We start from the raw sequence: 12,289 nt of genomic DNA on the forward strand, positions 1-12,289 counted from the left end.
ATATGACTGAATAATTGTTGCAAAAGACGTTAAACCCGAACACACACACACACACCCGCACACGCACGCACACGCACGCACACGCACGCGCACACTTGATTTGATTCGTCTAGTACCAGCGATAATTTCTATTGTTTTGCTGCATATGCATACTACATCTCTAATAACCAAGTCCCGTTTTACAGCCATGTGGGATATAAAATCTGCCTGTGTACCTAAAATCCCATGTTTACGTCGAAAATTTTAAAAGAGATTACATCGTCGCTCAAATAAGCCTAGTGGTAGAGCGTCCGCTTCGAGTGCGGGAGGTAGTAGGTTCGATCCCCGGCCGCGTCATACCAAAGACGTAAAAAATGGAACTAGTAGCTTTCTCGCTTGGCGCTCAGTATTAAGAGGATAGTGCTAGGACTGGTCAGCCCGGTGTCAGTATAATGTGACTGGGTGGGGTATCATGCCATGTGTCTACGGCGTGATATTCCAGTGAGGCAGCACTATAAAGTTGGACATTGTGCTCACTGCTACATGACTGAAAAACTGCTGGAAAAGACGTTAAACCCGAACACACACACACAAACAAGCTTTTGTTCCGAGCATAATGTTTACACGTGCTTTTCAATCAAAACTGAAATGTAATTGTCCTTTATTCGCGCACTGATGAAATAGATACGTAGAAAGCGAAGAACTTGCTGTGACTTTTCTGGCTTGGACGAGGGTTTAGGCGAAGATTCTGTCGTTGGACTGCAAATTTATCTGAATATTTTGTTTTTGAAGTCTAAAACGGGGATGGCAAAGGATGGAGTTACATGTGACAGTACTATTTATACTATTTAAAATATCACTGAAGGTGACAGATAAATCACTGTTCAGGGAACAGCAGAATAGGCAGTTCCAAAGGATGCCGTGTCGGTATACTCGTTCTTCTCCGGTGTTTGCATTTCAAGTTCGGATACGTAGCAAGCTAAGACTGGTTGACCAACATCGCTAACAGCCCTTTCGCAATGGTCACAGGAGTGTGTAGGTAGAAGGGATGCACAGTTGGCTCTATACCGCTGATAAGTAGCACGACAACGATATGTGACTTCACTTGAATGGATAAAGGGACTTCCCTTAACTGTTTGAGGTGTTAGTATGTGACACATTAAAGGTATGTGCCTGGAAGTCAGAAATCCTCCTGTGTAGATAGAATGCCTAATTTTGAGGGTTGGAAGATGAATTGTGGTTTAGATTTGCATGTGTAATATACCTGGCATACCTGGGTGAGCTGTGACTAGTATATCATGGCCCCGTGGTCACACCGGCCATAGCTTTCGCAGAAGCGGTGGAGAAATGTGGCCGACGGACGAAATTTATGCTGTCATCGTTAAGTTTTAATGAGTTTTTCACGTTTGACTGAAAACAACCAGTGAGACAGGAGCCCACATGTGTACTCTTCCAACAACAAATACTTGCTCAGTGCAATTCTTCGTCATTAATGTAAACACTTCTGTACAGTTTGACGAGGGACTGCCGTTTTAGTAGAATTCCCATTAAAATGGTAAAATCTTGTACAAGACGACCCCTGAGCATGTTTGCAGCAAATCGTAAGTAGGGCACTTTCAAGCAAAAACTATTTCTTCGTAATAGGTGAATTTTCATTACAGGCATATGAAACAATCGACTAAAAATGATTCCAACGCAGTGTGCGGTGGATACAGTTGCAACGCATTATGGTGGATCTTGTTTTATAATGTTCGTTTTGAACTTAAAGTTAAAACAGCATTTTCCCAGGAGTCTGATTGGGGTAGGTCCATGAAATCACTCTGACATCAGACAGCAATAGAAACTTAATGTTTAGTAATAATATACTATTGATTTGCACTTCCGTTCTGTTGAATGCACACACAAAAAGCTTTATTTTAAACCGTAATTATTTTACTAAATCAACTGCCAAATAATAACGCCATGCTCTTTCGTACTAAATACACCTCAAGTATGATTATTCGTATTAACGTTTGAAGGTTGTCTTCATTTTCCTTTTCCCTTAATATATACAAACTATCAACTGACAATATCGATTGTTTGATTAAATGCTTGCCACAGGCGACTTCATTGAACAGACCAACTTATCTTTTAAACAAACTGACAGGGTTTCTACTGTCCCTTATTTTTGTTTCGGCCACATAATATCGAAGTCGGGTACGCATTGGGGTGGGGGAGGGGTAGTATTCTCCAACACACTGCACATGCTGCAACCATTTGTCGTTTTTATAGGTTTTTAAATCATGTTTTAGCATATTTCATTATGTTCTCAGCTGTATTTTTTAACAGTTGTTATAATAAAAACAACTGAAATGAGTTGATTCTTTGTCGTCCTCTTGGCACTAGAACAAGGAGTTAAAGGTCTCTTAGATCTCTTAATATGTTTGATTGGCGCTGTGACAGTTTTTAGAGGAGAACTAATTATTTGTCTTTCATTTATTGTAATATTTCTTTCTGCTTGTCTGTTGTAAGTGGTTTGTACTCTGTTTCTCTGTTTATCTTTCAAAGTTAAACTTAGCCTTAAATCATCAATATAAACATTACTGAAGATAAGGCCATGAATGTGGCGTATGGTGTTAACAAGCTTTTCCTTTGATTTGACCTGGTGACCTAGTTTTTGACCCCACATGACAACGTTTCGAACTTGACCTAGAGATTATTAAAATAAAAATTCCATGCACAGTGTGCCTTATCACGTGATCGCGCTACGTCATTTTGAGCTCGAAAGTGGAAGTAGAAAGGTAAACAAAAAATAAAACACAGGGCGTAAGTTTTTTTGTCTATATATTGTGTTTATATGATGCAAATGATTCAAAACCTATTCTAAAGTGCTATCCCCGGTACAACGATTTCCCCACCAAAAGCTTTTCGTTTTAATGCTATTCCTGTTTAGTTGGCTTGCACATTGAGCGCATACTGTCGAAAGAGGTTGAACAGGAATAGCGTTAAAACGAGAATGTTTGGGCGGGAAAATTGCAGTACCGGGGGTAGCACTTTCAAATAGGTTTCAAATGATGTACATGATATTAACACAATATATTGAACATAAAAACGTACGCCCTGATTTATAATTTTTGTTTACGTTTCCACTTTCACTTTTGAGCTCAAAATGACGTAGCGCGATCACATGATTGGGCACACATATGCAGGTCAGTATCAAAACTAAGCATAAATGAAACCTTATATGGGTGAGAGGGCCAGAATAGAAAATTTGCCCCTTTCAGGGGTAGTATCTCATGAACATGTGATGCAATCTAGCTGGTTTTCAATAAGAAACGAGATCTTACGGACGGACAGACGACTGACGGACGACGGACAAAGGATAATCAAATAATCTCATCTTGTCACTACGAAAAAATCTAAACTTTTCCTTGACACTTGGAGATTCTGTGGTAAACGTCTGAAAATAAAAGGATATTGTTGAAGAAGAGCTAAACTAGCCTACTTGTAAAAAGTCTTAACTCCTATAACACAGCTGCTTAATGGTATTTTATTATAGTATGCAACCTATTAGTAATTGTATTGTACTTAATTCAAGTTGGATTATCATACGATGCAGATATCGAATGTGGTCAGCATTTAATCAGAAAATCAATATGGTCATTTGATATTTTGTACTTGTACGGATGTGCAAATCAATCATCATATTTATTCTAAACTTTCAGTTTCTGTTGCTATCTAATGTCAAAGAGATTTCATGGCCTACCCAATCAAAATTCTGGGAAAATGCTGTTTACTCCAAGTTAAAGTCAATAGCGAACATTAAAGCAAGATCCACCGTAATGCGTTGCAATTGTACCCACCGCACACTGCGTTGGAATCATTTTTGGTCGATCATTTTGTATGCTTGCAATGAAAAATCACCGATTACAGAGAAAACGCTTTTGCTTGACAGTGTCAGAGTTACATTTTGATGCAAACGTGCTCAGGAGTCGTTTTGTACAAGAATTTACCATTCCTGACAGAAATTCTACAAAAACGACAGTCCCTCGTCAAACTGTACAGAAGTGTTTACATTTATGACAAAGAATTGCACTGAACAAGTGTTTGTGGCTGGAAGAGTACACATGTGGACTCCTGTCTCACTGGTTGTTTTCAGTCAAACGTGAAACACTCGTTAGAAAAAGTACCGATGAGAGCGTAAATATAGTCAGTCGGCCATATTTCTCCACCGCTTCTGCGACGAATCCTCAACCGCCGCGGCGTTGGAACCACCGCTTCTTCGAAAGCTATGGCCAGTGTAGTGGTTGGTTTGGAAATGAAGCAATATGTGTATGCAAAATTAGTAAAAAGGAGATAGAGTAAAATAGCTTTCGATTTTGATGAAGAGTAACTTGTATCTAGATACAGTTTGTGCTGACATAAAGATCTTTTATATTATTATTTTACATATTCAGAATTAATGCTTCTGATTTAGAGTATGGCATGATGTAAATCTGCTGCCGACATGTAGTTCTAAATTGCCAATACACATTTTTACGCATGTATATCAATGCGTCACCCATTTACCATATGCATAATTGTTCAACAAATTACAGTAAGAGAATGATTTTTATTTGACTTATATCAGTTTGTTGTACATGTATTAAGAAACTGTCTGGTACTTCGGTCACGGCTTTTATCGCTTGGGTAGCATAATTTGAAATAGTGTAGTGTTTACACGTTATAACAGTGAAACAAATATTTTGGACTTTTTTCACACACAAATATAATTAGTGATAGTGATGTTGTGTAGTCACTATTTTCTATTTCAGGGTCTTTTCTGGATGGTATGGCAGTAGATGCCGTATCGCGTTTGGTGTTTTATACGGACACTGGAAATGATCAGATAGTGAAAATGAAAATGGATGGTTCTGATGCTACCGTATTATTTAGTTCCAGTCTACATGAACCGAGGGCAATAGTGGTTGATTCAAGGAAAAGGTGGTTATATATAATTCAGATCTATGAACAATGCCAGACTTTATCAATGTCAAAAGTCTGAAACTTAAACGTTAACTTAAAAACAGCAAATATTCCATTTAACATCATTTTGTTCAGAGCAAGTTTATACTACTAAATTTCTGTATGCAAAATAATTAAATCCTACGCTAATGCAGTAACAGAGCAAAAATAAGAATTGGCATTTAAGTATAAAATTCATTATTATAATATTTATATTTATATAATATATTATATTATACCAGCTTTATATAGCGTCCTTTTCATGATATTAAACACGCAGCTCAAAGGCTTTTTACATAGTCTAAAATCGAAACGATGATTTAAAATTGACCCAGGTGTACGTTTTTTATCATGGATTAAAAATATCACGCCTACATACTTTGAAAGTTGGAAATGAATTTCACAATTCAAACATTTTAGCTGTCATTGTTTCAAAGGTTCAAAATGTCCCTTACTGCATAAGTAAAACTAGATTCATACATGGAATCAAAATACTTATGTTTTGCCTGTCTTTTATTACTATCACTTATTTTGGGAGACTTAAACTAAATAGTAGGTATATATTCCATAATTTATTTACCTTTGTTTACTCCAAAGTGATTACATTTTAGTGTCAGTTGAAAGAAATATAGGACCGTCAATTTGCATTCATTTTAAGAACCTTAACAGGTTATATGCTTTCATCTTTCAGAATGAAAAAAATAAGTTAACATTTCAATGCTATTCTAAGAATGTCTGTTTATCCTCTTTTAGAACAAAATAAGAGCAAAGCAGACGTAAATGCATTAACACTGTAGTACTGAAGATAGAAGTAGATGAAAAACGCAGGTGATTCAATATGTTTACTGCGGTTATGCCTTAGTTTCAAAGTTTATTTCAAGTTGTGTTTGCGCTAAAACATCTTTTGAAATATATTTATTGAAGGAAACTGTACTGGACAGATTGGGGTGCTAGAGCAAAGATTGAGACTGCAAATTATGATGGTTCAAATAGAAAATCGATTATAGACACAGGTTTGGTGTGGCCAAATGGCATCGCAGTGGACCATGAGGGTATGTTGATTACGAGGGCAGGAAATTCACACCAACAGCTGAAGCAAGAAGTTAATTTCGATAATATTAACTTAAGTCTTGAGGGGATAGGATTTCATTCACAAGATGCGCGAATGAAAATGTGGAAATATATCGTAATTTAAGGACCATTAATTTTTATTTATGACATGAATTTTCCATTCCAATTTCCTTTCGGTTGGGTTTCAAAATAATTGTAATGAGATGTTAAAACTTGACCTGTTTGCTCAGCTTCTAACACAAAGCTTCTTATTGATGATGTAGAGGTACCACGTGCTTGCCAAACAACATGACCGGAGTAGTAATCTCCCATAACACCTCCAGATAAAGACATGTATTTGCAGACGAGCTTCAAATAAGTTTACTTATTCGTTCATACAGTCTCTCATATCTGAACTTCAAGCAATATGTCTAATATGAGATGCACTTTAGGCACAGTGTTGCAGTAAAGTGACATACATTTCTGTTATATGGGCACAAATTTTCAAACAAAAAGTATTGCCTTCTTGAAGTTGTTCACTTTCTATAACGTCTTCAGAAAGGCCCAAACGTTCACACAATACATGTTTGCTTATCAGTATTCTTAATATTCTGAAAGGAAATGCAAATTTTATAACACACTCAAAATTTATGATTGTTCGTCATCTTAAAGCGACCCTTAACTCAAAACTTACTGGTCCTTCGGGATCATTGATTTCAACTCATTTAGCTTTGAAGATTGAATTCTGCTTAAGCCAGTTCTAGCGGGCGCGGGCAGTGTTGCATTTTTCATTACTGCTCATGAACAGACTCGGGGGCCTCCGTGGCCGAGTGGTTAGAGTCGTTGACTTCAAACCACTTGCCCCTCATCGATGTGGGTTCGAAACCTCATTTGGGGCGTAGAATTCTTCACGTGAGGAAGCCATCCAGCTGGCTTACGGAAGGTCGGTGGTTCTACCCAGGTGCCCGCTCGTGATGAAATATGCACGGAGGGGCACCTGGGGTCTTCCTCCACCATTAAAGCTGGAAAGTCGCCATATGACCTAAAATTGTGTCGGTGCGACAATAAACCCAACAACAAACATGAACAGACTCAGTCAAACCGAGTCTGCAATTTTTGCCTTGTTCTCGGTGCTTCCGGGGATCTACTTTTCAGATTTTATTCCCATTCAAAGATATATGACTTTTTTTTGTGTCGCTTCCTTATAAAAATCAACTCAGCAACTAGCTCGTATTCAAAGAGTTAAGAAAGACAATTCGTCGGATAGTTGGTGCAATTTTTTGTTATTACTATAGCTATTTTGGTGTCAAAGAAACACAAGAGAAGTTTACCATCAAGTGAAAAGTTGTTTCTTCGTCTTTAACGAAAACTGCTTATATTCCTTTTTCAAAACCTTTCTCATCAGAAATTAAATTGTAATATCCAGTTACGTAATACTGGTAACACCATGTATAAGCAAGCAGACTTCTTATGTCATGAGTTATTTAAATGCCATTTTGTGCTTCTTTCAGATGAACTTATTTACTGGTGTGATGCCTCGACAGACAAAATAGAAAAAAGCAATATTGATGGCACAAACAGACAGCTTATTCATTCGGAGACAGGAAGGCATTATTTTGGAATCGCCCTATACAAGAGCACTCTGTTCTACACAGACTGGACAAAAACGTAAGAATGATATATACATGTATGTTTTTCTGAAGCATTTGTTTTACATCTTCGCCACTAAATATGTCTGAATAAATTCAGCTTCAAAGACCACATGTTTAGTGCAGTTAACAGCATTTCCAAGAATTCTTCTCGTCAAATGGAAGTGAATTTTTAGCTCACCTGAGCACGAAATGTATGTTTAGAAAAAATGTTCGAATTTTCTTTTATTCGGCAGCCAGTTAACACCACTACTATTACATATTAACTGATCTTGATTATTTAAAGTATGTAAGATTTCTGGCGTCAAGGCTATTTGTGTTCTCTGGAGAATGAATAGAATATAATTCAAAACAACTCATTTATAGACAAGAACATCAGAACGCCCTGATTCAAACTTCTTTTTTCATTCATGAAAACAATTGTTCTGTAAGACCGGTCATTTGATGTTATCACAGCTTGTCAAAACGAACTTTATTGATAAACGTGTCACTTACAAAGCATGTATTAAAAAAACTACACTGGACAATTTTAAGATTGTACTTTCAATATTGTTATATTTTCTTGTCCTCTGGAATCATGGAGTACATTAAATTATAATCTTATAGAATTCCTCTGAAGTCGGTGCTATTGACGTGAGGGTGTTGCATATTTCGTTACTTGTACTGAGCCTGCTATTGTTTTGCTCTATCACGCTAAAACATTATGAGACTGCTGTTGTGATTGTAAGAAGATCATTTGAAAGCACAGAACGCAACGAAGAAATAATAATAGCAGACTTTGTTTTATTGAATCTGTACATGAAAGCTAATAAAATGTGCTACAACCCTAGTACCGGCTTAAGCGGAACTCTATTACTTATAAACACTTAAGGGGATCCATGATGCAAAAGTGTCAGAAAATATAACAATACTGTGTCCAAGTACCTGAAGACTTTCACAGCTATCACACATTATTTAAAGTTGTTGTAAAAATATATCAGAGCCGAGTCTGCTATTATTCTGTTTGACTGCGTTCTATGCTCCTATATGATCTTCTTACTTAATGAAACTGGTTGTTAGGAAAACATTAGAGCACCTGAATATTCAACTTTAAGTTCACTCTGTAAGAGCATTTTGTTGAAAATCTATGTTGTAACTTAATTGTATCCAGTAAATATACATTCAAAAGACATAAAGTTTTATTGCAGCTTGCATGGTTGAAGTTGGCATTTTTTTCAATCAGTAAGTGCTGAATCACAAAAACAGAAACAGTCACCATATTTTCTTTAATTGTATCGAAGACATACATTAGGAAACTGCACGGAGTTTTTTCTTTGTTATGCACAATAGCTTATAATTAAATGTACTTGTTGAATATTTGAAGCAACTCGTCTACAATACTTTTCCGTTACAGCTTCTTTTTGCTGTGGGCCTATTGTGAGATGCATGGCTCTATGGCTGTGTTTAGGGTGCTCTGTGCCTCCGAGAAATCAACCCTTACCTTTTATGTTCAAACCATTAACAGATACGTAAAAAGACCTAAAAATACATCCCGCTCACCTCATTAAAACTGAAACCAACTCTCAAAAAGTCAAAACTGAATAAACGAAAGTTAAAATTTCGCTTGATCTTAATTCCGACGAACTACTAGCCATATGATTGCATTTACATATAACAACCGTGTTAATAACTTATCGTCATAACATGAATACGATTTACATAAATATAAACAGCAATGACCACATACAGCATTTTTATTAAAGAGGCATTTAATTTTTTATTGCATTTGTCTTTCCTTTAGAAAGGAACCGGCCTTTTCGCTTTTTACTAAGTAAAATATTTTCATTTGATTAAACCGTCAGTGTTGAACTTTACATGTATATCGAACACCAAAGCAGTAAACAATAAGTAACAACTGTCAGAAATGCCCTTGAAAGATATCATTTTTGCGAGCCATTTTATTTCAGTTCAGTAATGAATATTTCAAAAAATGGTGGTGCTGTCACAACGTTCGGTCCTTCAGTATTTGGCAGACTCAATGATATTCATGTTTACATCAAAAGCGGTAAGATACGCCAATTTTTATTTGGGTTACATATTTTTTACAATTCAATTACCGTCAATAAAGTACCATATCATTATACCCCTGGGGTGGGAGTGGGTGTGTGTGTGTGTGTGTGTGGGTGGGGGAGGGGTATGTAGGAGTCAGTTTTGCCGCGTCACGTCCTGTCGCGTGACGTGGCGTCCCGTACCGTCGCGTCGCGTCGCGTCGCGTCCCGTCACGTCCCATCACGTCCCGAAATTTATATCTCAGTTATTACTAAATGGATATGATTCAAACTTAAAATAGATGTTCCACCTTGTCACCCACATCATGTGACACAAGGTGCATAACTCTGACACCAATTATTCATGAAATATGCCCCCTTTTACTTAGAATTTAAGGTTAATTTTGATGCATTTTCACTATAACCCTATATCTCAGTTATTACAAAATGGTTTTGATTCAAACTTAAAATAGATGTTCCACCTTACCACCCACATCATGTGACACAAGATGCATAACTCTGACACCAATTTTTCATGAATTATGTCCCATTTTACTTAGAATTTAAGGTTAATTTTGATGCATTTTCACTATATCTCAGTTATTACTAAATGGATTTGATTTAAACTTAAAATAGATGTTCTACCTTATCACCCACATCATGTGACACAAGTTGCATAACTCTGACACCAATTTTTCATGAATTATGCCCCTTTTACTTAGAATTTAAGGTTAATTTTGGAGTCATTAAACACTCCGGTGACAGTTCTTGACAGAATTAAATGTTTTTGGTACACAGGTGTAACATCATGAAATACAGGTAAAGTTCGAATTTGGCTACAAACCACCAATTTTATATGTAGTTATGGCCCCTTTCCAACTTAAAATTTGTCAAACTCATGGTTGCCGGACAATAACACAAAAGGCTCGACAGATTTATATAATTTTGGTACACATGTGTAACATCATAAAATACAGGTCAAGTTCGATTTAAATTGCACCTTCTTGTGGCCATGTCTTTCTTGTGGTTGCCATTCTTCTGTGACAAGAGCGTATTGTGGGGGTTTTCGACACTCCTATGACAGTTCTAGTTTATAATGGTCGACGCCTTGAGATTTCAAGACAATGTTTATTACAGGACAATGTTTAGAAAACATCCATCCAATTTAAATTGAATGGAAGATGGGATTCCGGTTCAAAACACTTAATCGAGTTTCTGAATATAATTGATAAAATGTTCGATAGATATATTTTCTCTTGCAGTAGAATGATTCAGGAATTCCTAATGAAGTTTATACCCGTCTAAACGCACAAAATAGCAATGAATCTTGTTGTTTTGCATTTTACAGAAGTCTGCTAAAAATAAGTGGTTCGCTTTCTATGTATACAAAACATTTAAAGTAAGCGTCGAGGTACCTTTTTAAAATCTAGTGAGAACAAACAGAATGACCCCCACGTTAAATTTTAATTCGCTTCCGATAAAAATACAGTTCCTGATTTGTATTTAAGATGTTTTTAAACCAAGGAAAAATCATACGGCCATGTCGATTCATTTTTTACCTTTACCGCCAGCAAAAAAGTTCTAGCTATAATATACAATGTTATTTGTGATGTCTATTGTTGAAATAATTTTTTAATCGATGTCACTTTATTCATGTTTTTTTGCGAATGATGTCAGATTGCGCGTGTGACCACCTTCGATATTTTCGCACCAATGTTGTTTGTCTGAATATAAATGTTTTGTTTTAATTTATAAAAGACATATTGTGAATTTTAAATATAATATTGTTTGTTTGATCATATGTACATTTATCATTATATAATGTACTTTTTTATAACTTTATATGCATTAAAATCATATATATATATATGGTGGGTTGTTTTCATTATTTGATGTAATTTAATCATTACATGCTTTGCTGTTTTATAATGTTTTATTGTAGTTTTATCTATATATTACATTTGTATATGATGTACATTAAAAATAGTAATTATTATCGGAACAATTTAAAAGGAAATAAAACAATTCTTTGAATAACAGGCTCAATATACAAAATAATGTCGTACTTAAGGTGATTTTCTTCGACCTGAAAAGGAAAGCGTATAACTATTTAAGCGATAGAGAAAAACGACATCAACGTTTGAAATATTGTTTTCTACACTTTTTAGAAATAGACGAATGCACGTCGTCTCCGTGTAAGAATTACGCTACCTGCACGGACAAAGTCAATGGCTATGCATGTACTTGTCGCCCTGGATATAGTGGTACAAACTGCGAAACTGGTAAATTATTGCTTATAACTATTTTAACTGTATCGATGGAACATAACATTATATGCTGCTATGTGTTAACAATGAAAACAGTTATTTTCTGCTTGAACATTCTACCACATTTGTACAATATTCCATAATCAAAATGATCATGTACATATTGAATTAGACTACTAGTTTGATTTTCCATGCCAATTGACCACATGTTCATTTGAGAAAATTCCCCCATTTTCATATGTGTTTTAAGTATTTTGGTTGTTAATCATGTACGTCGAAGCCGATTATTTTTTTAATTCAGATATAAACAGCCTACTTTGTTTATTTTAATATT

The 12,289-nt window shown here is 35.8% G+C and overlaps 1 protein-coding gene across 1 annotated transcript in view; it reads left to right on the forward strand.

The window, feature by feature from the left end:
* Positions 1-12,289, forward strand: part of LOC128556010 (fibropellin-1-like) — a 72,384-nt gene that overhangs the window by 24,327 nt on the left and 35,768 nt on the right. The window contains exons 3-7 of the mRNA XM_053539892.1: positions 4,773-4,941; positions 5,887-6,014; positions 7,524-7,680; positions 9,608-9,705; positions 11,857-11,970. Coding sequence (XP_053395867.1) covers positions 4,773-4,941; positions 5,887-6,014; positions 7,524-7,680; positions 9,608-9,705; positions 11,857-11,970 — 666 coding nt within the window. The remainder of the gene's footprint in view (positions 1-4,772; positions 4,942-5,886; positions 6,015-7,523; positions 7,681-9,607; positions 9,706-11,856; positions 11,971-12,289) is intronic.

This window comes from Mercenaria mercenaria, chromosome 3 (assembly GCF_021730395.1).
Source record: "Mercenaria mercenaria strain notata chromosome 3, MADL_Memer_1, whole genome shotgun sequence".
Lineage (NCBI taxonomy): Eukaryota > Metazoa > Mollusca > Bivalvia > Venerida > Veneridae > Mercenaria > Mercenaria mercenaria.